The 27,197-nt window shown below is 37.3% G+C and overlaps 3 protein-coding genes across 18 annotated transcripts in view; all 3 read right to left on the bottom strand.

Annotated features, from left to right (window-relative positions):
* Positions 1-27,197, bottom strand: part of LOC121640350 — a 220,529-nt gene that overhangs the window by 15,587 nt on the left and 177,745 nt on the right. The gene's annotated exons all lie outside the window — the stretch shown is intronic.
* LOC121639789 overlaps positions 1-27,197 on the bottom strand; it is a 41,615-nt gene that overhangs the window by 5,889 nt on the left and 8,529 nt on the right. For 2 of the 9 annotated variants that reach the window (XM_041985295.1, XM_041985292.1), the window contains exons 2-4: positions 21,014-21,031; positions 13,995-14,075; positions 13,851-13,856 (exon numbers count right to left, since the gene is read on the bottom strand). Coding sequence is in view for 4 of the 9 variants with exons in the window: in XM_041985289.1 (XP_041841223.1) it covers positions 10,453-10,661; positions 10,844-10,915; positions 11,002-11,343; positions 11,934-11,979 (669 nt within the window). In the remaining 5 variants the exon portion in view is untranslated. Of the gene's footprint in view, positions 1-9,653; positions 10,662-10,843; positions 10,916-11,001; positions 11,344-11,933; positions 11,986-13,850; positions 13,857-13,994; positions 14,200-21,013; positions 21,066-27,197 lie in introns of those variants that run through there. The other 7 variants (XM_041985284.1, XM_041985285.1, XM_041985289.1 and 4 more) reach the window with 6 other exon arrangements.
* The window catches only part of LOC121639814, an 882,884-nt gene continuing 872,015 nt past the window's right edge, over positions 16,329-27,197 (bottom strand). Inside the window, exons 1-4 of one of the 8 annotated variants that reach the window (XM_041985360.1) lie at positions 23,946-24,079; positions 18,802-18,857; positions 18,340-18,702; positions 16,329-17,786 (exon numbers count right to left, since the gene is read on the bottom strand). In XM_041985360.1, the coding sequence (XP_041841294.1) occupies positions 17,596-17,786; positions 18,340-18,702; positions 18,802-18,850 (603 nt within the window). In that variant the 5' untranslated portion in view covers positions 18,851-18,857; positions 23,946-24,079 and the 3' untranslated portion in view covers positions 16,329-17,595. Of the gene's footprint in view, positions 17,787-18,339; positions 18,703-18,801; positions 18,858-19,129; positions 19,625-20,202; positions 20,409-23,945; positions 24,080-27,197 lie in introns of those variants that run through there. The other 7 variants (XM_041985363.1, XM_041985364.1, XM_041985361.1 and 4 more) reach the window with 7 other exon arrangements.

Genomic DNA, 27,197 nt, shown 5'->3' with positions numbered 1-27,197 from the left:
TTAGAGATGCTTCTACTCATCACACTCATCTCACGTATGTCAGACTTCATATGTTCAGACTCAGAACTCGGGACTCTGGTCTGGATGTTTGACGTGGAGACAGATTCTGGCTTCAGCTGCAGTTTAGCTCTTTAAAAATAATAAAATAAAGATTTCACTCACAGATGGACTGACTGGGTTGTAAAAGTGTTGATGATGAAGTTTGAGATTTGTATTATCATATATACTTAAACCATTTTATAACTCATGTATTGAGTAAAAACCAGGGAGTTTAAGTTGAAACAATCCTGGATTTTATTATAAGAAGCATGACTTATTTATTTCAGCTTCAACCTCAGAGACAAGTCCTTTTTCAGGTCCAGAACCAGAACCTGAGGAGAACTGGACTCTAGACTGTATTGTACTGGGAATAACAGCAGTACATTCATTCACTTTGTGTAAATGTTCATTCATTTATAAACTAACAGTAGTTTAATGATTACTCACATTATAAATACAAAATTTGATTTAATATCAGCTGTTATGCTCGTCTAGGAGAGGTCGAGGCATTACACGGAAAAAACTTTTATTCCTAAAGTCTCAAGCAGCCACAGACAAAAAGGTCTCAGTTACAAAACTTTATTGTTCACTTAGTATTAACAAAGTAAAGTTTATTTATAAAGCACTTTACACAGGTAAAAATCTGTACATAAAATAGGTGCAATAAAACATAATTTCATAAAATAAATCATCAGCAAAAACTGTTCCTGAATAAATTTCCATCTGATTTTTAAAAGAGTCCACAGAGTCGACCACACAGAGGGACAGGAGCAAGTCTTTCCAGAGTCTGGGGGCTTCAGCCTAAAATCCAGGTCTCCCCTGGTTTTAAAATGGGTCTTTGAGACATTCAGGAGGGTCTGGCCTGAAGACCGAAGGGTGTGTCCTGAGGAGTAGAAACACAGACAAAAGGAGCTGAAAAATTATGTTACTTCAGGGTGGGCTGAGGCCAAAACAACAAACAACACCAAACTATGAGAAAAACCAAAAGACGCACCCTCCAAAAGGCCGTTGTATGCTCAAAACACAACTGTCATGAACAAACTTTTTAAGAGGCAGAACAGAACCAAACACTATAGGGATGGGACGGTGTACCAGACCAGTGGTGGAGCCAAAAATTTTGGATTTGTGATTATTTTTGGGATGGGTTAGGGTCCCACTACACAGTGAGTCGGTGTGTAAAGTAAAATTCTGCTGCAACATCCTGGAAGAAAAACTTGTGAAGTGCAGTTTCTCAGCATCATGATGCTGCTGGACTGAGACGGCTCCAGAAATGTGCATGAAAAATATCAGTGCACCATCAAACTAGTCATGAACGCTGAGTTATAGGTTGAAGGTTACATAGTGGGACTTTAACAACATCATGATAATAATTTTTACTTTATTCATCCCAATTGAGAAATTCAGCTCTGCTTTTAATCCATTTCTAGATGGACTAGAGAGCAGTGCGCGGCCATGTTTCAGCATCTGGGGAGCAGTTGGGAGGGGTTAGGGGCCTTACAGTGTTTCACCTCTGTTGCCACACTGGGGACAAGAACCAGAGTTCTCCAGACCCAAGACCACCTCTGCAACCACAAGGCTGCCACTCCCCCAAATATTTAAATTCCACTAAGATTAACCCTGCACCTCTCTGATATCTGGAAAGCAGATAGTGGTGGAAGATTAAATAATATTTGGTGTATCTAGATTTTTTTCCTTATTTGTGCAGATAAAGTAAAAAGAAACTCACATTAATCAGCATTATGAGCTCATTCTCTGTGTATCATCAGGAACACACATATACATCATTTATTTTTTCTGATCGTAATCTGATCAATCTATACATACACACAAATATCATACATAAACACAGTCTCCTCTCTGATACAGCTTACCTGTTATTATCTGCAGAGGTGATTCTGGAGTCTCTTGTGGACCAAGGCATCATTTCACAGGGGCTCCTCCAACCAGCGTTCATCACCTTTTATTATATTTTATAACAATAACATTTTAATTATCTTTATAGGCTTTGTTACCAATATATAAAATTCCTTAAATATAACTTTTGGATTTTCTTTGACAACTTCCACTGTTTTTCTCCTTTATTTTTTTTTTCAATTTTCCATCAATTAAACAGAAGTAATATGATTTAACATGATTCCTATACAGAATATTAAGCTATGTGCTGAGGCCTGTATGAATCTTTAGTTTCTGAAATGCAGTTTCAGAAACATGAAGCCAGCTGGACACATGGAAAAACTAATATCAACACCACCCGCAGACAACAAACAACTTACTTTACTTCCCCTTTCATTTTGCTCTTCCTTTTTTATTACAAACCAAACATAAAAACCTTTTCTAATGCAATTCTAATGAAACCAATCATATCAGATAGAAAGAAAAGAAGGGTCAGGGCACAATAGAGGAAAAGACAACAGGCCCACTGGAGATTTGTGAAAATACAGGTAGAGATTGAGATTATTTACATGGTTTCCACACCACCTAGCACCTTCAGGGAGACTGATTAAACACCAGAACTGATGTCTGAGCCAACACCAGAGTTAACACCTGGACCTACACCAAGATGTAGGCTTTCAGAACAAGAAAGGGCAACAGCAAGAACACACAACTACAGAAAAATACAGAAGTTAAAGCAAAAGATCAAAACATTGAAGAAGAGGAAGGGAAAGTATAGAAAATTGAGTCAAATGTTGAAGTTAAGGTTGACAACATATCTGTCAGAAAGTTCCCCAAGAACTGAAACTCTGAGAGAATTATTGAAGCACAAACTTCCCTCTGATTTCAGAAAGATCCTTGTTTTTCATAACACGCTTGTGCAGCATATTCAGGAAAAATAAAAGTCCTCAAGTAACATACATATTAGTACAGGCAATGTTTATGTGCTTATATTGCTTAGTTATTTGGGTTGTCAGTTATATTGCAATAATACAGAAAAACACTGGTATGTTACTGCAGCTTTACCTGGTAAGTGGAACTTTGTATGGGTTTCTGTTTGTTGTGGGAAATGTTTTTGTTATTGGATGATTGCTCGCTGACTCTGGTGTGGAAATGTTCATCTGCACTGGTTCTAGAGCGTTCAACAATCTGTGATTGTCCTGCAGATTGTACAGTGCTGCCATCTTCAGTAAAGGAAGATAAAAGTTATATTACTAGTCCAGAGAGATCTTTCACGCTGCACACAGCCATCAAAATATCTCCTGTTAGCCAAAGCTAACAGTATCAAAGTGTTGTCTCAGCCAGGTTACTCAGAAAATACAGACTTGTTTCCATGGCCAGAAATGCTTTTAGTATCTCGTACAAACTGTTCAACAAGACTGCCGACAACCAAAATGACAGGTTCACCTATCATAGGAAGGATAGTAAAAAGACTAGAGAAACAATCTAAATCTTCTTAAGCTGAGATGACAACAGTCGAGCATCAGCAGGAAAAAAAATAAACAATTACAAAATTTAAACAGAAGAAACAAAAGAGGTTCCTCTCTGACATTATGTTGAATTTGCATAAGAAACTGATGCTGGAGATGCCCCTAACATAACTTACCCCTAACATTAACAACAGAGAGACCTGTGTTTGCAAAGTGCATGAAAATACTCTAATGAAAGCAGACAGACTCAAGCAGCTTGGAATTATTAACTCACAGAGCTTGAACAAGGTGGCAGAAGACTTGTGCTGTGACTTACAAACAAAAGCTTGTATGTTCAGAGAATGTCTCTCATATATTAACAAGTCCATTTCACACACCTCTAATAGATCCAGGACAGGACTTACATGGTGGTACCAGTGGCTCACAGTTTCCTCAGGGAGGAGTTTTCTAACCAGTGAAATCTATTCTCTGAAAAAGGGTGGAGACTTACATGTAGAGGTGTCGTGCAGAAACAAAGAGATATCTCTGAGGCACAATCCATAAAATTATTCTGGTCCTGAAGTCAAAGCAGATATTAAAAAACAGAAGTCCAAACCAATAAAAACTGTACTCAGACGAAGGGTTCGGGGTCAAAACCGGGCAGGCAGTTTGAGTCCAGCAAACCAGAATCATAGTCAGAAACAGGCAGGGATCAGACAACAAACTCATGTGTGCAGGGGGGCAGAGACAGAGAACAGGATCAGGTCCAAAACAGGTCAGATAATAAGATGCTGGAAAGTTGCTAACTGACAGGCTGGTTTACAGACATGTTGGCGAGGCACTGGGATGACAGTCCTTCTTATAAGAAGAGAAACAGATGAAACAGATCAGTGGCTGACTGCTTCTCATTAGCATGCTAACGTTTCAGCAGGAAATCTTCCTGCATCGAGACCTGATGAAGCAACTCAGTTTTACTCCACTCATCTCTCTGATCTGAAATAACACATTTAATTTGTGGAAAATTAAATCTTTGAAGTTTCTGATGGAGAGATAAATTTGGTTAATGTACATTTAATGTACGTTACATGTACATTAACATTTAACATTTAATGGTAACTTTCTTTAGTACAGTATTTAATAACATAAAAGGTAAAGAAACAACTAGTAATTAATGCTATTTACTGGTAAATATGATGGAAGGCTGCTTTATTATTTACCTCCAGATGTATTTGATTTGCTGGATGATTTGGACTTTAATGGGAAAAACTATCTTGTTTTCTGAACTGCTGAACTTTTCTCCATATTTATTAAAAAGTAAAGATGTATTTGAAAAGGTTATTTTTAGATTCAGAACAAAATACCTCACTTTACTTATTTCATGTGAAAGACTCATTTTAGGATGATGAAAGACATTAATATGTGTCTGCAGAAAGAAATCTGCATTGAGTAAATCAATGAGAAAAGAAGATTCTCAGTCCCCCGCTGTAGAATATAATATTATTCTAGGTTGTAATAGATAATAAATTAGGATTTTCTGTTCCTGTGTTTGTTCATGTTTTTACACTAAAACCAACAAATGTTTCTCTCATGTGTGAATGAAAACCTTGTGATGCTCATGGTGGTAAAACTTTGTCATTAAGAGTTACATTTTCTTTTTCAGCAGCAGCTTTTCAAGAAAAAGTTAAAGTGAATTTTCTGTGTGAACCAGATAAAATGTTGCAGTTAACCATGAAAACCTCAGCTGACACTTGGAAATCAAAGCTGATGTTCAACATCCCTCCACACACACTGAGCTTCATTTAACTTAAAGACTTTTCAGTAGTTAACAACACATGAATGTTCAGTTTCAAGAAAGTTTGACAGAAATTTTACAGTCCAGTTCTTTATGAAGTGACCTTGTAAATGGTGGAAAAAGAGCAGCTTCTATCACAGTTTTACCTCCATCTAGAAATCTGATGTCTTCTTTCTTCTCTTAAAAACAGTCATGAGTTTTTATTTTATATGTTTGGTCCTTTACAGCAGCTGCTGGTCAGGATCAACTTCAGAGACCAACTGAGAATCAACAACCAGACAATCGAGGAAGAATCGGCCTTTTTGCTGCACTGGGACTGAAAGCAGCAGCAGCAGCAGCAGCAGCAGCAGCTCTGATGATCGAACTCATCTTAAATATTTGTTTTATTAAATCTACTGAGAAGAAGAAAACTTCAGATCAGCTGTTTAACAGAAACCTGAAGGTCCATGATGCTGATTTTCATCCTGACAGACCTCTGACCTTTTCTCTTTTCTATCTTCACCCACTGAGACAAGCAACCAGGATGAGAGACAGAGAGATGACCCACATCTGATTAGAGACTGAGGAACTCGTGGCCTCTTCTCCACTGATGTATAAATGTAAAAATATTTGTAAAAGGTGGAAAAAGAAGAACCATCATCCCTGAGACTGCTGCAGGGTTTTAACTCAAGATGGAAACAAACTTGTCTTGGTGCCTCATGTGGTTTCAGCAGAGCAGATATGGATTTTAGACCAGAACCATTCAGTGTCTTGTACAGCAGCATGTGTCTAAATGACTCTCCCCTTTTTCCTCCTTTGTTTACAGTGAAAAATGCTTTTCTGTCATTATCTCCCACTACATGAACTCTGTACCTCTCTTTAGACTTGCTGACTCAGACTCCTACGAAGTAGCTGTGAAAAGTGAACATCCTGAAACTGCAGCTTCCAGTTCCTTACTGGAAATAAAACACTCCACCACTGTAATAACACATGGATCCAGTAGATGGCAGTAATGCAGCTTTAACAGAGTCCCATGTTGACTCAGACAGACTGCTGATCATCAGGAAGGAAACTTCTCTACTGATGAGGACGTTGACTTGTTCACTCTGTTGTTTCCTCCTGCTGCTTTTAAAAGGTTTCTGGACCCAACAGGACACGATGATCTGGACTCTTATTATGTCTGAAACCTGTTACACTGATGGACGTTGTTACGATGCATAAAACACTTTATATTATAAAATGTACAGATGTTAAAAATAAAATATTTTCTATATTTATCACACTGAGCTGCTCTGAGTTGTTCCTTTGTGTTTATAATTCAGGTCTCCTGTTGTGTTTCTGAGGGATTATGAACATATATTGATGCTGAGCGGCTGCAGCAGCCTCCTTTAATGTCTCCAGTTCACTTTCCTCTATAAACTGTGTTTCTATAGTTTTGGTTGGATGAGCCTCATCAGGACCTCATTTAGACCTGATGCAACATGTGATCGTCTTCTTTTCAGACCTGACGTGACATTTGTGTGGGTTCATCTTGTAAAGCTCACATGTTGTGGGCATCATGATTATTATCCAGACTGGTGATGCCTTCTTTAAGCTGACGGAGTGACTGGTGTTCAGCTCTGATTCAGTCCAGATGAGTTAGTCTGAAGGAAACTGGAGCTTCAGTCTGACTGTTTTACCTTCAACCAGGAACCAGAGAAAACTGCTGCTATTTCACATCTCTGAAAAACTATTTTACCACTTTCAACGTTTCTCTCATTAAACTTTTATATGATCTATTCTACAAATGGATGTTTCTGACTGACTGGAGAAAAACATAAGTGAGGGTCTTTAAGATCCTACATGGAAGAAAAAACTGTAGAAAGCTCCACTGATAGCAGCAGATTCTGTAGTTACATGGTGATCATCTAGAAAACATCTGCTGGGATTTATTTGTGGAGACCAACAACAACAACAAAAAGCATTTGTCCTTTTTTTTTAAGTTCTGATGAGACTGTTCCAGTTTTTGTCTCTACTTTCTGTCTTTTATCAGTCACACAGATCCAGAGCAGGACTGAGATCCTGAACTGAGCTGATGAGTTACATGAGAAACTGATCCAGATGTGAAGCAGCTGCAGAAACACGGAGCTTCATAACAAACTGTAGATGTGACTTAAAGGCTGCTTCACTGTCATCCTGTAATTTATAATGACGACAAACAACAGGGCTGCAGGACGAGGACAAGTCAGGTTCAAAGGTGTGTTTAACAAGTATTGTTAACTTGTAACAGTTAACATTTATTTTATTTAACCATTAATCCATTCATGTTTTGACTGTACAAAAAATAAAATATGTTTATTTATTTTTCTTTTCCATCCAGAAACTGTGTCAGGGCAGCAGCTTCATGGTTCAGTCAGTCAGAAGGAAACCAGACATTTTTTATTTCTTCTTCTTTGTCCTGTCTGATCCTGTCCTGAGCAGTATGACTGAAGCAGCTCGTTTTCAGCTGCAGGACGTGTTCAGACACTATTCAGGTGTGCAGGTTACTAAATAATGTGAAGTGTGGACCTAAACTCCTTCACAATGATGTGAGAGACTGATGATGATGATTTCTTCATATGTAAAACCTCAGAGTTAAAAGATGGTTTTTGTTTAAGATATGAAAACCTGATCATTTCATTTATTGACCATCATGAACACAAACATGTTTCTGTGTTTCCAGGTTTAACCACTAGGTGGCAGCAAACCACAACCCTCTCATCAGCATCATTGTGTAAGAAGACACCTCTGTATGGTGAAACTTTTCAGTGTGTTCATCATATGGGTTCATAGAATGATAACATGAAGCAGCAGGAGACATTAAAGCTCATACAAGAAGTTTTTATTCTACATGAAATGCTTCAAACCAGAAACCTTTCTGTGAGACCACAGGATAAAAAGTCTGAATAAAAAACACTTTAGTTAAGGTTGTCATGGTGATCAGTGATGTTAGAAATGTGTTTATAAAAGTCTGAACCTCCATCTAAAGAGATAAATCTGAGAAAGTGTGAAGCTTCATTGTGAGTTTTAATCACATCTTCTCTACAGCACCAGTTTTCCTTTGACACTGAGAAAATATGAGTTATAAAATATACAAGAACCCACCCCAACATCCATCCTTACCAAGCCTGCTTACCTTTTAGGTAATTATTCTCCAAACAAACCAACCAAACTGAACGCTGGAGGAAGGTTTGTCTGTTTTCTCTGTAATGACAAGAATTCACAGTTAACAATCGAGATCAGCTGATTTACTTACAGACGTGTTTACAGGTGAGGAAGGTCCATCCATCCATCCATCCATCCATCCATCCATCCATCCAGCTGGAGTCTATTTCAGCAGTTAGCAGGTGAGAACCAGGAAACACCCTGGACAGGTCTCCAGTCCATCACAGGACCAACACAGAGAGACAAACACACTCACACACACTCCTCCAGAGGATTTACAGGGACCAGTTAACCCTTACACGTACGTCTTTGGATGGTGGGAGGAAGCCGGAGTGAAGCCACGCATACACAGAGAGAATATGTAATCTGATCTATCACTGATTTTCAGCTTGTCTGATCTTTTCATTTAAGAATGACTCCATAAGAGGAAAATAAAGGAATAAATTCACAACATTTACTAAACAATACAACTGACAACAAACAGTGAACAGCAGGTAATAAATCCACATGTGTAATGGTGGGTTTATCGGTTGTAACAAACTATTAAATCTGATAGAATAACTTAAAAATAAATATCACAGGTAAAAAGCTGAAATATTTTAATTAAAAAGATGAATAACCTCTAGGAGATTTATATTTAAAGCATTAATTATTCTGCTTTGCAAAAGTTAAGTAAAAACAGGGGTTGTAGAGGTAAAAAAAAACAAATAATTCTGCAGGTTCATGACTAACTTTTCACTTTATTTATTTCTATTAAAGGTAACAAAACTAATGATTGACAGCAGATTAAATCCATGCAGAGTTAAATAGTTAAACCTTGATGCTGAACATGTTTGTCTTGTGTGATTTCATGTTTTTCCTTCAGTGTTATTAAAGCTCCTCTCTGCTGTTTCCTCTCAGCTACAATCTGATCCACAGTGTGGATTTCCTGAACCTGAGCTCACACAGAAGGAGGACCTGAGAGGTGGAGAGATAACATCATAAACACTGTGCTGCTTCTTAACAACAGTAACAAGATATGAAAAAAGAAAAATGGTGATTCTTATGTCTAACAGCTAATCAGGAGCAGTTTTATGCTCCGTCTCCTCACGTATTACATGTTGATAAACTGATTTGCTTTGATTCATTTTCACATTTAATTATTTATCACATGTTCACAAATAAAGGTAGAAAAATAAAGTTATTTTTATCTTTCATTTCTACATTAATCTACATATTATGTTCATAAGCTTTTATTTCTCTGGAGAATCATTAAAACTTTATTACTTTTTACTGAAAGGAATAAAGCAAAGGAAAGATGCTCCTTTCATTTATTTTATTATTTCATTTTTGCAGTTAAATAAGGGTTAAATAAAAGAGAAACACACAAAAACACAAAGAAACAAAATAAAAACATTTTAGACCAAAAACACTTGAATAAAATCTGGTTCTGTGTTGAGTTTGAAGTGTGAATGTCACAAAGATCAGCTGCTGGACTTTATTCTGCTACGTGTAATATGATCAAAGTTTTCTACATGGTGAAAGTAAAAAGCATGGTTCAACAAGAAGAAGACATCTGTAACACATCTGTAAAACACAATCCCCAACGCCTCTGCAGTCAGTTAAACCTTTACAATCATCTACTTGCTTTGAACATTAAAACTTGTACAGAAAGGAATTAATCCAGAAATTTAACAAGTTCTTCACAACGTTAAAAATAAAAGTGCTTCATGGAGATATTAAATACAAACATCTGTGGTTCCAGTTCCTTCTCGTGTCTCAGTGTTATTAAAGCTCCTCTCTGCTGTTTCCTCTCAGCTACAACCTGATCCACAGTGTGGATTTCCTGGACCAGAGTCTTCTCATGTCTGGTCCTGATGCTTCACTTGTGTTGTTGTGGAGTCAGAAAGCAGGATCAGTCTGACCTTTGACCTACATGATGACACAGCTGTGAAGCTGGAGCACATGATGAGAGCTGATGTTCACTGTGATGGACCATCAGACCCTCCATGGACAGTATCTGACAGCTGGGAGTTTGTCTTCAATCACGTCGTGTTCTTCCATGTGACAGTCAAAGTAAATGTTCAGAAGAGTTTCTGAATCCCATCATCAGTCGGTGTTTCATGCTAACAAATAGTCTCAGACATCTGGAGCAGTTCTGAGGGTATTTTGTTCATCTGAGTCCAGAATGCAGCTGATTGGTGTTGGTGGTTTGTTTCTGAAGCTCATTCGATTCTTCACTGACACATATATATGAAGTGCAAGTGTACAAAGAGCTGTAACTGCAGATAGTAGAAGTAACAACCGGATTGTACCATGTAATATTTCATCCTCTGGTTTTTCTGCAGCTGCATGAAAACAAACAAAAACAAACTCTTAGATGTGTAAAGTGTTTACATGAAGATGAACATTTACACTAATGTAGAAGTTGTAGAAGTAAATAAAGAATTTATCCGTTCATTCATTCATACATTGACCAAGTTACAAACATTTCTAATGTCTATGGTTACCATGGTAACAGCTTACTTACCTTTTCCAGGTATCGGTCCAGACGTTGTGCTTTCTTTGTGAGGTCTTGGGGTCACATTCAGAACAAAATTAACTGTGGAATAAAATCTGTATCAGTGTGACGACACAACAGGAACACACACCTCTGCTGGTTTAAACTGATAAAACCTGTTAACTTACACTCAGCCTGAAGCTCCCATCGCCTTAACTTCTTGTTATAATTAACCATTTCACATCTGTACCTTCCAGAGTCTTCAGCTGTGACTCTGGACAGATGAAATGTGACTCGTCCTTCTCTGAGAGCGTCTCTGTCACACTGAACTCGTCCTGAAAACTGCTGATGCTGAGACTCTGGAAGCTCAACACCATCGATCAGTTTATGGAAAACTTTCTCAGGTTTTGAGAGAAGAAAACAGATGATGTTAGTGAGAAACATGTCTGTTTGGTTCTGTCTGTCCCATCTGATGGTGATGTTGTCGTCCTCCTCTGCCTGATAGAAAGTTGTTTTCTCTCTTAACTCTCCTGCAGTGGACAGATAGAGGTCATGTATTAACTCACATTAAGAGATGACGTTTCACTCTGTTTTCAAAGAGTTGTAGTTCTGATTGTTGTTTTGTTGCTATAAGCAGTAAAAGAGACTGAAGAGTAACTTTAGTATAAATCCATTCAGATTAAATGTGAATTTATATGTTTTTTCTTTTTTATCTTTTCATCCTGGTGGAACTTTCACATCCTTAAACCTCATAAACCTGAAGAGTTATTTACAATCAAAGACGTATATTAACCTGTTGTGTGGTTTTCATTGTTTTTCAGAAGCTGAGTTATAAAAGGTTTGTGAACAGCTGTGATATATATATATATATATATATATATATATATATATATATATATATATATATATATATATATATATATATATATATATATATATATATATATATGACTAATTTAAACAAGACTGAGGTTTGAACAGAACAATGAGCAGATATTTGACTGGTGGTTCTGGACTCTGGTTAACTGGTTCATTTCTAGTAGTTCTTAGAGAAGTGGGTATACTTGTATGTTCTGCACTAAACCACATGTTAGGGTGGAATATTTATAAAGACACTCACCACAGACAGAGGAGGTCAGGTGGAGAAGCAAAAGGATCAAGGTCATTTTTGTCTGTAGGAAAAAGTACAATGTTAAAAAAAGGGGATTTTGGAGGGAATAGAGAAACATTTTAATATTTCTGAGACATACAAACTCAGAATAACTCAGATAAAAACAGCAATTTAGCTAAGACCAAGAGTTAAAAGCATCTAAATCTTATAAGGTTATTGTGGCAATAATAATAATGATGATGATAATAATAATAATAATAATAAGAAGAAGAAGAAGAAGAAGAAGAAGATGAAGAAGAATAATTAATATTATTATTATTATAACCTGCACTTTAAATTCTTAACTAATCAAATCATATTTATATATTTATCTGTGAATTTAAGCAGGTTCCACTTTCTGGTTTATGCGCTCAATAAACTTTTTTTGTTGTTCCTTTTTGCATCAATTCTATTATATATCAGTATTTTCATTCCCTTGTTTTACTCTGTTTAATTCAAAGCAGCGAGTTAACTTTACATTTTTAGTAGATTACCTGCAGTATTTCATGTAGTAACTTTGTGGTTTTTCTGCCAGCTTGACAAGCTGATCGTGTGAGCTTGTGTCAAAACAACAAAAAGCATCATACAAACGCCTCTTTTTACTTTTATTTCTTTCCCTTTGGACAATAATAATAAGAATCAATGTTTTTTTTAACAAATAGTTGAGTTTATAACAATTCTTTGACAGAATATAACATGCATTATATTTGGATGCACATGATCATAATTCATCATGTCATTAAACTTTATGCCTTCTTCTTTTAAAGTTAACTTATAAAGACCTCAAAACAACAAAACCACAGTTAAAATTCATGTTTAAAGCTGCAACACCTGTGATGACTATCATGGTTTATTGTGTGTTATGGTTTTTTATAAGAGGGCATTATTATTATTGTTTCTTATGGCTTGTGATTTGATAAAATGCTGTGAAAGTGTCAATATTTAAGTTATTATTTACAAAAGGCTTTAAACTTGGTAAGTATTTAACTTCATAAGTCTTATTTTTAAATTTGAAAACTTTAATTTTGTGTTAAATTACCACATTTTTATTTTCTTTGTCCTAATTTACATAAATTTTATCTATATTGTATGAACAACACTGAATGTGACGCAGTGAAAACATGTTTCCTGTTTCTCTGAAAATATCAGCTGGAATATATTTGTGTCACAAGAGGGCGCCAGTTTATAATTAAACTAAAGAAAAGCAAACCTGAAAAGCAGAAACACTTTGATATAAACTAATTTATTTATTTAGTCATGAGAAGCTGTAATAATAATTACCAGCTGGATTTATTAAATTCTATGTAACTCAGAATGATGCCAAAGATTAATTCAGTCTGAACTTTAAACTATTTTCTAAGAGGAGACGATGTATTATTGTATCAAAGATGTAGATATGGTTAAATATGGACAAATAAATTAAATTACTTGTATGTAAATAGTGAATCTGTTTATGTTCTAATGGACTCAGTTAAATTATACTTTCAGTCTGTTGCTGGAGACAGATGTGTGAATGTAAATGTAAATACTCTGGAAACTTAAAAAGTGACAAACAAACAAAAAGAAAAAAAAACAAATAAAACAGATAAAATATCACATGTAGTAAACACTGATCATGAGTAGAACGGGTGAGCTAAAAATGAAAGTAAATTATGGAAACCACAAGTCATCACACAGCCTGCAAAACGTATCCTGTCTGTAAAAGAAGAAGAAGAAGAAAAAAAACTTTCTCATCTGCAGTTTGGTTCCATCTGTTTGATTTAAAGGTACAGACGTCAACTAATCTGGTTTGATAAAACAGCAAACTTTCCTCCGATTAGAGCAAAACATCAGATGTTTCTGAACATGACAAAAGAAGGTAAATATATTTATATGGTCAGCATAGACTTTGTCCTACTGTTAGCTTACTATGTTATTAACTGTAATTTAATCCCACTACACTGTGAGAATGTTAAGCTTTAAAAACCACAACAGAGAAAACGTGCAGAGTTAAAAACACGTCAGCCTTTAATGAGACATAAAGATACTCACTGTCTTTTCTTTCAGGTCCAACACTGCTGTAGTTTAGACACCAGGAGAAGATGCTCCATAAAAACTGCTGAAGAAACACACTTTCTGTCTCTCTGACATCTTCACTGCACCCAGTTGCACAAATGAAGCGTTGCTCCACTTTGTTTACAACTTCAAGCATGTAGACGGGTCTGAGCTGAAACATAAAGACACGCCTACATCCTGAAACACTCTTAATGTCAAGACAATGTTAACAAGCTCTATGCTTTAATGGAGACTTTGATGGAGGTTCTGATTTTTATTTAATTTTCAGTCTGTTTTTCATGAGTTTGTCTGATGAAACTATCTGACAGCAGGAACATCCTCATGTTAACCAGCATCCAGTGTGTGTGTTTGTGGTGTTTAAGCAGCTGAATCTCATGTTCATCATGTTGCAAACAGACACAGAGGAGAAAGTGTTTTTCTAAACTAACTTTCATCTTCAGACTGTGTTAATCAGTAAATAGAAAATTTAGTCTCACACCATTAAACTAATCTTTAACCAGTTTCATTTTAACCAAACTAGTTTTTCTTCTTGATGCTGTGAATAAACAGCTTATTCTTCATATCAGTATTTTATCAGAATTACCACTAATGATACTTTGATGTGCTTGTTTCTACATATTTTATCATGTAACTCTGTATTTCTGTACTGAAATGTGAGTCAGTGAAGCCTGAGTCTGATCGTCCATCACAGTGAACATCAGGTCTCATCATGTTCCAGCTTCCCAGATGTGTCATCATGCAGGTCAAAGTTCAGACTGATATTAAAACGTGTTTCCTGCTTTCTGACTCCTCAATAACACAAGTGAAGCATCAGGAACAGACATGAGAAGCCTCCAGTTCAGGAAATCCACACTGTGGACCAGATTGTAGCTGAAGCAGCAGAGAGAAGCTCTCTGGAGAGGGTGTGTTTTACACAAGTTTTATTCACTTTGATTTAGTTTTCATCTAAACATATTGATTATATGATCAGTGGCAACATGATCAGAAGAAAATCTAAGAAGAGTTGATATTCCAGTCACTGGTTTCTGTGAGCAGGTTTAAAGCTTTACTGCAGGAACTCTGCACATCTGCAGTGAAAGGAGCTTTTTAAAGCTGTCAATCATTTCAGTCCAACTTTAACATGAACTAGACTTTTTTCTTTCCATCTTTCACACAACGGTAGAAAAACACCAAGTGTGCATGTGGTGTGAATGAATGATGGATTCACTTTAAACTGCTCTGGGTGCCTTAAAAAGAGATATTTATTAAATAAATGTTGATTCATTTAAACTAGAAGACAAGTAAGTGAAGAAAAATGTCTGGATCCAGACGGGGATCTGGATAATCTGGTCATCTAACATATAACCACTTTTTTTTCTTTATTCCATTTAATGAAAACTAGCAGATGGACTGTGGAGGTGTTTTCTAATGTTTTGGACGTGGCTGCACTGAATGCAGGGTCCTCTACCGGAGCTGCATCGATGCCAGAAGGACCCGACGTGCGTTCATTATTTAGCTGTACGAGCAACACAACACACTCTAGAAAGATTCCTGTTTGGTGGAATATTCCCGAGTTTTATTAATCTTTTTAACCTTTTCTCTGCTGATAGCAGCAGATTCTGTAGTTACATGGTTTTTATTTGTAGAGACCAACAACAACAACAAAGCATTTGTCCCTTTTATTTAAGTTCTGATGAGACTGTTCCAGTTTTTGTCTCTACTTTCTGTCTTTTATCAGTCACACAGATCCAGAGCAGGACTGAGATCCTGAACTGAGCTGATGAGTTACATGAGAAACTGATCCAGATGTGAAGGAGCTGCAGAAACACGGAGCTTCATAACAAACTGCAGATGTGACTTAAAGGCTGCTTCACTGTCATCCTGTAATTTATAATGATGACAAACAACAGGGCTGCAGGACGCGTCACCAGCTGATTTATATATAATAAACTTTATTTGCAGACACATGTCTATAAAACAAACATACAGAAAAAAAATAGTAAGAAAACAGAAAAAACATGATTCATGCACATTAAAACACATAGACTGTTAAAACTAGCACCATCACATAACTGCAGGGTATAAGATGCTGGCAGGGAAAGCTTATGGCTGTGATGAGCTTGTGGCTGGTATAGTGTACAGAAACATCTGTGCGGAGTACAGACTGGAAGCCCCGAGGTCAAGGTGGGAAACACCTCCGAAGGTGGTAGAGAATAACCGAACTAAGATCCTGTGGGACTTCCAGATCCAGACCGACAAAATGGTAATGGCAAACCAGCCGGACATTGTGGTGATGGACAAACAGCAGAGGAAAGCCGTTGTGGTTGACATCGCAATACCAAGCGATTGCAACATCAGGAAAAAGGAAGATGAGAAACTGGAGAAATAACAAGGCCTGAAAGAAGAACTTGAGAAGGCCTGGAAAGTGAAGGCAACAGTGGTGCCCGTGGTCATCAGAGCCCTCGGGGCAGTAACTCCCAAACTGGAAGAGTGGCTACAGCAGATCCCAGGACAAACCTCACACATCTCGGTCCAGAGGAGTGCAGTCCTAGGAACAGCAAAGATACTTTGCAGAACCCTCAAGTTCCCAGGCCTCTGGTAGAGGACTCAGGCTTGGATGGATAAGAGACCACCCATGGAGGGAAGGCCTATGTGGAGGGCAAAAGAAACAATGAAATGAAAACCACAACAACAACAAAAACACACAAACAAAAAAAAACAGCTGCCAGGAAAATCTTCCAGAAGACAATGACTTTTTCTCCACTTGCTGTTTTTGTTGTCTCAGGTTCATGCTGATTCCCCACTTCTGTAAAACAAATTCATACGAATCATTTGCATGAAGTAAAAACAGTTTGATAAAAAAAAATGAAAACAGTACTTCAGAGTTTAGAAACACTCCATTTTGTTTCTTTACAAACATGTAAAAACATTTTTCAAAAGTCTAGATTTAAATGAAGCAGCCAAAAGAAACTGAGCAGAAACATTATTAATCTTTATTTTTTTCTTAAACTGTGTGTAGTAAGATGTTGTATATCTACTAGTCTGTTCTGGAGAGGACAGTTTGCTTTGCAGCCAATGTGGAGAACTTTGTTTTGTGCATTAGGCTGTGTTTTTTTATTTTATTTATTCATTTTTTTATTTATTTTCTTTAGGACTTGTGTTAAAATCTGATGTCTTATATCTTACTTTGGCAAGAACTATAAAACATTGTGTACGATCCTGAACTTTCATCTAGCAGCAAAAATCTCTGAGAGACTGAAGTCAAACCCTTTTGTGTGTCTGATTTACTACAAACCTCACATACAAAATTCTACAAAGTTTGAATGACGTAAATCACCCATGACGCTGAGATGACATTCTTTAGATCCGTTGCCATAATCTGTCTTCACATCACACACATACAGACCAGAATCATTAGTTCTGAGTCTGGACACATGAAGTCTGATTCGTCCTTCTCTGAGGACGTCTTTGTCACTCTGGACTCGTCCTTCAAACTGTCCATCCTGAGACTCTGGTACCTCAACTCCTTCATGGACATGATACAGGGTTAAGAGGTCTGTCAGGATGAAAATCAGCATCATGGACCTTCAGGTTTCTGTTAAACAGCTGATCTGAAGTTTGTCGTCTTCTCAGTAGATTTATTAAAACAAATATTTGAGATGAGTTTGATCATCAGAGCTGCTGCTGCTGCTGCTATCAGTCCCAGTGCAACAAAGATGCCAATTCTTCCTCGATTGACTGGTTGTTGATTCTCAGTTGGTCTCTGAAGTTGATCCTGACCAGCAGCTGCTGTAAAGGACCAAACATATAAAATAAAAGCTCATGACTGTTTTTAAGAAACGAAAGAAGACATCAGATTTCTAGATGGAGGTAAAACTGTGATAGAAGCTGCTCTTTTTCCACCATTTACAAGGTCACTTCATAAAGAACTGGACTGTGAAATTTCTGTAAAACTTTCCTGAAACTGAACATTCATGTGTTGTTAACTACTGAAAAGTCTTTAAGTTAAATGAAGCTCAGTGTGTGTGGAGGGATGTTGAACATCAGCTTTGATTTCTAAGTGTCAGCTGAGGTTTTCATGGTTAACTGCAACATTTTATCTGGTTCACACAGAAAATTCACTTTAACTTTTTCTTGAAAAGCTGCTGCTGAAAAAGAAAATGTAACTCTTAATGACAAAGTTTTACCACCATGAGCATCACAAGGTTTTCATTCACACATGAGAGAAACATTTGTTGGTTTTGGTGTAAAAACAGGAACAAACACAGGAACAGAAAATCCTAAATTTGCTTTGGGAAGAAGAAAATCTTTTAGGAAAAAAGGAGAAAGTTGGTTAACTCACCGGTAACGTTCAGTTGACATTCTTCAGAGCTGAAGCCGTAATCTGTCGTCACATCACACACATACAGACCAGAATCATCAGTTCTGAGTCTGGACACATGAAGTCTGATTCGTCCTTCTCTGAGGACGTCTTTCTCACTCTGGACTCGTCCTACAAACTGTCCATGCTGAGACTCTGGTACCTCAACTCCTTCATGGACATGATACAGGGTGAAGACTCTGTGATCAGTTATCAGGTCACAGAAGATAAACAGGAACCTCCAGGAGATGTCAGGTTTGGTGGTGAAGGTCCACTCCAGAGTGATGTTGTGGTTCTCCTCTGCCTGATAGGAGCTCTGTGTCACATTCACTACAAATGTTGCTGCTGAGGAGACAGAGAGAGAAAGAGAGGAGCAGACACACTGAGAACTGGAACATGGAGGCTTTAAACTACATCTAGAAGTTTCTGAAGATGTAAACTGACCACAGACAGATGAGATGAGGATGAGGAGCAGCAGCATACTGCAGATCATCTTCTCCCTGTGAGAGGAGACAGAGGTGAAGAGTCATGAACACATGAGCTGAATATTGTGTCTGCATCGGAGACAATGACCACCACGAGTTACTCTGTTAGTGGCGTTTATTGAACTGAACCACACAACACACTTTACGACACTTGCCGTACAACGTTACCGTCATTCTTTAAAGACGCAGTGACAGACTGGCGCATTAAGGAGAACAGCAGCCTGTTATGAACACCACAGTCAAAGTTCAGTCATTCCAGGTAGAAGAAGGAAAATCTCCAGTCTGACTTCATTCAGTCATTCCAGCATCTGATCCTGTTCATCATCCTGTTTATTTCACATCAAAGAACTTTCTGACTGAACTACATGAACTACAACCACTGAAATAGAAGCTGTCACCATGGAAACCTGCAGGTTGTGTTTCTATGGAAACATTTCACATGGATGAAGCTATTTTTGTTTCTGCCACCAGGTGGCGCCAGTTTCAACTGCAAAACAAAGTGAAATTAATGAGTCTCTTTTGCTGAACTTCAGTTATTTCTCTGCTTTTTTAACGACAGTCACATGGAGACTTTTGCTCAGTAATACAAAAATAGTTCAACTGGCAACATATGTTAGTCCAAATAAAACAAAAAGATAATTATTTATTATTCATTCATTAACAGAAATATTATTCGCTGTCAAAACTGGCAACAAGAGAGAAAGTGATTCATCACAATGAAGTTTTATTTCTAAGAAACTAAATGTGTGTTTAGAACAAAAACATCTAATTAAATTTAAGGATGTTTCTAGTCAATCCATATGATCAGAAATATTTACAAAGAATGTCACTTTAAGTTGTGTGTTTTGTTTTTTTTTTTTTTTTTTTACTCTGTCTTAAAAAGAAACAAAATGAAAAAAAGAAAAGGAAAGAAAAAGAAAATAAAGAAGATAAAATATCACACATGTAGTAAACACTGATCAAGAAATAAAAGTGAAAGTAAATAATGGAAACCACAGTCAACAGTCTTCAAAACCACTCCTGTGTGTGAAAAAAAACATTCTCCATCCACAGTTTGATTGCATCAGTTTGATTTGAAGGTCCAGCCCATTAGTTTAATTCTGATTGGACAAAACACAGAACAGTGATCTTTCCTCCAATTAGAACAAAACATCAGATGTTTCAGTTTCCTAACATGACAAAAGAAGGTAAATATATTTATATGGTCAGCATAGACTTTGTCCTACTGTTAGCTTACTATGTTATTAACTGTAATTTAATCCCACTACACTGTGAGAATGTTAAGCTTTAAAAACCACAACAGAGAAAACGTGCAGAGTTAAAAACACGTCAGGCTTTAATGAGACATGAAGATACTCACTGTCTTTTCTTTCAGGTCCAACACTGCTGTAGTTTAGACAGTTTCTTTGAACTATCTTATTCTCAACATTTGATAATTAGAATTACTTAAAAATATACAGATTAGAACTATACTTCATTGCAGCTGTAAGCAGACTGCTGTTTGCTTTAGGATCCAAGCATGGACAGGCTTATAGGCTTTAGGAGTATCTAAACATAACATTGTGTAAGACACATTTACAGTAGATTGTTTCCTGGCCGATTCAGGACTGAGGAATGTTCTTTGTTTGAAAACTATATAAGAGAGACTTACACATTTGGTTGGGGAGTTTTTTCTACGATTGGCTTCAGAGACCTCACAGAGATGCATATCTGTTTACGTTGTAATAAGCCATCATCATTTTTACATAAAGCTGATGTCCGGAGCTCTTCTTTTACCTGAAAGTATTTTCATCACATCATAAGCCTAAAGCAATTTACTACAAAATAGTATGATCCAGAGAAGAACATCTTCATATGATGAAGTCATCATATCACAGAAACGGCTATGAAGACACCAAAGACACTAAAGAGGAAACAACAGTACAGCACCGAGAGAGGAGAAGTTGGCAACCAGATGATTCACAGAACTATAGAATGTTATTAAGGATAATAAACTACAAAATGCCACAACAGACTATTTCTACACAACACCTGCTTCCACAAAATAAACCCCACCATGGCATCCAGAGTCAGAAAGTACTCCACAACACCTTTCAGGTCCAACACTGCTGTAGTTTAGGCACCAGGAGAAGATGATAATAAGTTACATAAATACTGGTGATGAAACACACTTTCTGTTCTTGGGAAGGTTTCTGACTCTGCCATCTTCACTGCACCCAGCTGCAGAAATGAACCCGGTTTAGCTTTGTTTGCAACTTCAAGCATAGGCATGTCTGACACGCCTATGACCCTGAGTGGGGTGCACTGAGATGGTAACTGCAGACTGTGCTGATTAAACAGAATTTTCTTTACATATTAGTGAACATTATAAGACTATCCCTATACGAAGTGCACCTAAAACAGTTCAATCATCTTCTCATGTCACTACAAATATCAGTTTTCTCTTTTTGATTTTTAGTGAAGTGTAATCAGGGACGAAAGTAAGAAAGTACGGCATACCACTAAAAAGATTAACTGGTGGTACGCAGGAGCAGTCACAACTACACTCTGGGTCAGACAATGAATCCATTAGCAACATGTAGTTTTGAAAACTACTTCGTGTGTTTAAAAATCCTTCATTCCGAATTGTTTCTAATCTGTCAGTGCTGTTTTAGTCCATACTGGACGGGGCTTTGACCGGGCATCTCCCTCTCTTCCTCAAGGCTCGAAATAATAATTCTTTTAGTATTTTCTTTATTTTTTAGTTCAGTTTTTTAACTGTAGTTTATGTTTGAGTCTGGAACATGTCACAACACTTAACTTTTCAAATATTTTGTCCACACTCTATTAATAGACATTACCTAATACATTACTATCTGACTGTAAGCCAGCGATCATCCAGCAGCAGCTTTGTCCATTTCGATTTTCAGCCTGGTCATGAAACAGAGGTGAACGTTGTCTGCTAAGTAGTTTATTCTTCTCAATGAGGAGTGGGTGCTGCTGCGCAGGCCCCTCTCCTGTCCAAAAGCAACCAGAAGAGGCTTCTGGCAGCAGCAGTAGCTGCATTCAGAGCAGGAGATGATCACCTGTTTCATGACCAGGCTGAAAATGAAACGTTCAAAGCTGCTGCAGGACGATTTCGCGCTGGCTTACCGTCAGATATTAATGTCTATTAATGAAGAGTGTGGAGGAAAACAAGTGTTCCTAATTAGAAAACAACCTACACTTACTAAAATTAAACTATAATAAAAGAAATTATTAATCAAAGAATTTGTTTTATTTTTATTAGTTTTGCCTTTTTAAAAAATTTTAGTTTGTCTTTTCGTCCATTTTTGCCTTTCCCATAACATTCCTCTCCACAGCAGCAGTGGGTGTGTGAGTGTAATTGAAAGAGGAATGCTAATAGGATATGAAGCATTACCAGTTGCATGCTGTTGAATGAATATTTAAATATGATGCTCTTTTCAGTTCTTACAATTGTAAATCAGTGACCAACCATAAACTTCACCGCAACTCACTGCTGTCTACAGAACATCACCCACGGCGCAACTGGTATAAAACAATAATGACACGGTGTACTCTTCTCTGAAATGTATTAAGCCAGATTGGGAAGAATAGATTCCATCAATTCCTAGTAAGAATATTTTATTTCATTTTTATAAATTTTATTGCAGAAACATGCATCACTTTCTCTGTCCAGAGAAGAAAGATGAAGGCTGCTAAAGAGGGAGACATGTTGGGTATGTATAAATAAATGCCACTGACTTTAATTCTTCTGTTACAGCTCTGCCCATAAGGAGTCTGAGGGAGGTGAGGAAGGTTTCATTTAACAGTGAGACACGCTTTAATGAGGAGGATGAGGGGTGACAGCTGAAGGGGGAGACTCTCAGACTTTGATCTTTAATCCAGAACAGGGTCTTCTATAACTTCTATAATGGAGGGGGTCTATCTGTAGTGAATGTCATCCATCAACACTTTACAGATGTGCAAAATTCTCTTTCTGGATAATTTATCTACTGCTTCCAAAGACAAATCAAATAGCTGTGAGTTGTCCCAGTTCTCCATGAACAACTCCACCCACTTCAGTTGCCAAAAACAAACCACAGACATCTCGCTTTAAAATTGCCCTTTTGTGCCAAGTCTGCATTGTAAGAACACAGTCTGTGGGTGTGTCAACTTTGTTGAACAGGACAAAGTGTCTGGAATGCCAGCTATGTTCTTCCTCCCTCCAACTCCCTTTCTAATACATCTTCTAACTCTCCTTCCTTCTTTGTACATTTCCTCAAATTGTCGAAGCTCCAGGCTCATGTAATCTTTGTCTTTAAGACATTCACCATTACAGGGAGTTTTAAAATGTAACATAAACAACTACGTCTGAAAAGGCAAAGCCAAAAAATCAAAGCTGCTAAACTTAAGACAGAAGTAATGGTGGATCAAGAGGTCTCTGTCCTTTTACACTGCTGACAGAAAACAAGCCTCTAATTTATGGCTATCTTTAATTGGTGTCTAATCTTCAAGAGGCTGAGGATCCTCCTCCAAGTAGTTGGCTCTAAAATAAAAATACTCTACATTACTGTCAATGTTCTGCTAAGAATGAGCAGGTCATCTAAAATGGTTTAATATGTCCCTGATTTACTTTAAAAAAAACTGTGAAGCAACACATTTTAGTCAAATGAGAGGAAAAGGAAAACAGAAGAGACTTGTTTGACAGAGAGAAATGACACGAGACAACAATATAATTCACTGGAGGGAGTCTGCAGTACTTGGCGTTTCCTTTTGAAAATGGAAAACACCCAGGTTTGTTGTCACTGTTTACAAAGCCTCACTCGCAGCGCAACTGGTATAAAACAATAATGCCACGGTGTACTCTACTGTGAAATGTATTAAGACTGGTAATGTAGCTAGAAAACATCCATTGTCCCAGAAACTGCTGTAAAATGTTTATAAACACTTTTATTCCTCATTTACGTTAAAACAAATGGCTGAGAAAACACACTTCATGTATTGAGTCTGCGGATTGAATCCAAAATGTTTACTTCCGAAACAGTAAAATGGACATGAGGACTGAATGGAATGTCTTAAGGATTAAATACTATAAATGACGTGAAAGGTATTTAGACTTACCTATAGGCTTATTTCTCCATTCACACACTCATACTAAGCAGGAGGTTAAGAACCGATCAAGTTGGAAAACGACTGCTGCATCCCCGCAGCAAGGGTTTTCCAGAGCCCTAGTCGAGACGAGGAATGTGCCTCAATTACATGAGTGCACTGGGAGGTAGTGTGACACTAACGTTTTGTATCTACCGGTAGTGACGTACCAGCTTTTGACCGCGATTCTTCTGCTGCCTTGATTTACAGAATGAATTTCCAACTCTTGATTTTACTTTGTTTACTCCTTACTTAACCCCACCTGTAAACTTTGTCGCATTCAACGCATGATCCTCCTCGGGCTGCACATGAATTAGAACGTATGCTTATTTATTTTAAGGCATATGACCCTCCTACATGCTGCCTAATAGCAGCGCCGCTCCGTTAATATACTTTTTTTCTTTTAGGACAATCCGTCCAAGTTCTTCCAAAAATCCAAAATCACGTTAACATGCGTGTTTGCATGTCATCATACTTTTATACTTCACTTCACACACATACAGACCAGAATCATTAGTTCTGAGTCTGGACACATGAAGTCTGATTCGTCCTTCTCTGAGGACGTCTTTGTCACTCTGGACTCGTCCTGCAAACTGTCCATCCTGAGACTCTGGTACCTCAACTCCATCATGGACATGATACAGGTTTAAGAATCTGTGATCAGTTATCAGGTTACAGATGATAAACAGGAGGTGTCAGGTTTGGTGGTGAAGGTCCACTCCAGAGTGATGTTGTGGTTCTCCTCTGCCTGATAGGAGCTCTGTGTCACATTCACTACAAATGTTGCTGCTGAGGAGACAGAGAGAGAAAGAGAGGAGCAGACACACTGAGAACTGGAACATGGAGGCTTTAAACTACATCTAGAGCAGAGCCCCCCTATTTATTATCCAGGTCCCTTACCACCCCCACCCTTATAATGGCAGCTAAGTGTCTTCCCAGCATATCAGGTCTTATTGATTATTCTGTGTGACATTATAAAACCTGTAGTAAAACTTATATGGTGAGAACAGAAATAATACATGCAATGCTTAGTCATGTGATAATCAAAACTTTAATTAGAACTTATTTACAAACAACATCAATTTAAAAATAATTACAAAGCATCCAATAAAATAATGATGTTCAATACAATACTGGTGGCACTTTTTTTTGTTTTATTGACATTTTCTTATAGTTTTAAACTGCTTTGTGAAGAAACATCTTTGTACAGGGGATATTTGAGATGTGCTAATTCCAGAACATTTAAAAGCACAATAAAAAGTAAACACTAATCCTGAAAATATGTTTCCACTAACCTAAGTCATATTGAACATCAAATTCTGTAAATCTATGAATAACAATGCACTTGATCAGTACACTGAAATAAATAATATAAGACTGTGACCACCCTCATTCGAACTAAACAAAAAAGCTGGGAGGCCATGGAGTAAAAGGACAGTATCTATAACAAATTATTTGGTAAATATTTTCTTTTATTCTAGTTTCATTTTATTAAGTATAGGTTGTTTTCTAATTAGGAGGCTGTAACATTTCACAACACTTGTTTTCCACCTCACTCTTCATTAATAGACATTAATATCTGACGGTAAGAGCGCGAAATCATCCTGCAGCATATTTGAACCTTTCATTTTCAGCCTGGTCATGGAACAGGTTTGGTGCATAAGCAGCAGCAGCATAAGCACAAACAACAGCCAGGACCCACCCCCACACCTTGAGGGCGGATGGAGGCTAATTCTTGTCCACCGGTGCCAAGTCGGGGAGGCAATGAACATGCCCACACCTGCTCGGCACCTCTTATCTCTGAAGCCAATCTATAAATAACAGTGCACTTAATCAGTACACTGAGATAAATGAGACTGTGACCACCCTCATTCGAACTAAACAAAAAAGCTGAGAGGCCATGGAGTAAAAGGACAATATCTATAACATACAAAGACAAAATACATTTAAATACAAACTTATCACATTGAACAGACATAATTATTTTATTGCAAGACGTTCGACAGAATGTACATGCATTTTCTTGACTTATAAGACTGACATTGCATTGACTTACCTCTGAACACTTATGGAAATCATTGGCGATGAATGCAGTCTGATCTGGTGTTTGGAACTACTGAACATCTACAGTAACCCGGAAGTGCGCCCCCATTTTTATTTATTTATTTATTTTTTTTTGTTGTATAATCGGTTTCCTGTTGCCAGACTTGAACGGTATCAGTGTAAACACAAATGAAAACAGATGTATATTGTAAAGTACTTTAATAAAGTGAAGATATCTTTGCATATTTAAAAGCTGTTTTATAAGTGTTTTAAATTGCACTTTATACTAACAGGTATGGGGGAGACATGCAAAGACACATGAACGTGCTGATGGTTTCTATTGTCATCAACTGAGAGATATTAATACAGTGGAGGCCACGGTTCTTTGTTTCTCAAATGAGGCCTTTTAAAAGGCATTTAATAGCATAAAAGTATGATGCTATGGCGCTGGCATGACTTCCCACAATTTGCCTTGGTCTGTAAAGAAGCTGCTGTAGATAGAAATCTGTAAACATCCAGCTCAGTAACCTGCAGTGGAAACACTGAACATGTTACAGAGAAATGTGCTCTGTATGAGATGTAATCAGCCAAAAAGATTAAAAATTATTGGTGTAGCCAATAATGTGTCACATTAGTAGATTGTAGAAGAAAACCCCTTAAAAATATTACTTTCCAACATTAAGAATGCATACTAGTTTCCCACACAACCTAACCGGCCGAGTACACCTTCCCTACAGAATTAGAGTAACAATAATCACCTTCTGACTCTGTTGGCTTTCTTCTCTTCTTGGATGTGGACAAGTGAAAACAAAACAACTTCTCACCTTAAATTATTTATTGTAACGACATTAGAAAATGTGCAAACAAAACTCGGTCCCTGGGCTAATACAGCATCTAGGTCTGTGCCTACTACAGACAGAACACTCAACTATTGGCCCCTGAACCCTCATATACATTCGTCCTCTTGCTATACACAGTTTTTTTGCTGACTAATGTACGGTTACTAGGCAAAGTCCCATTATCATCTAACAGCAGTCTCCTCATGGTACCCTCTGTAATGGAGAGATGAAGCAAAAAAAAAAAAAAAAAAAAAAAACACACACACAAGCCCAAATGTGATTTTCCTTTACAAAGCTGTACTCTGATTGAATCAGATAAACCACTCAGTAGATTCTAGTAATC

This window comes from Melanotaenia boesemani, chromosome 5, assembly GCF_017639745.1.
Source record: "Melanotaenia boesemani isolate fMelBoe1 chromosome 5, fMelBoe1.pri, whole genome shotgun sequence".
Lineage (NCBI taxonomy): Eukaryota > Metazoa > Chordata > Actinopteri > Atheriniformes > Melanotaeniidae > Melanotaenia > Melanotaenia boesemani.
Note: the sequence above shows the minus strand (reverse complement) of the source record. Positions and strands in the feature narration are given on the sequence as shown.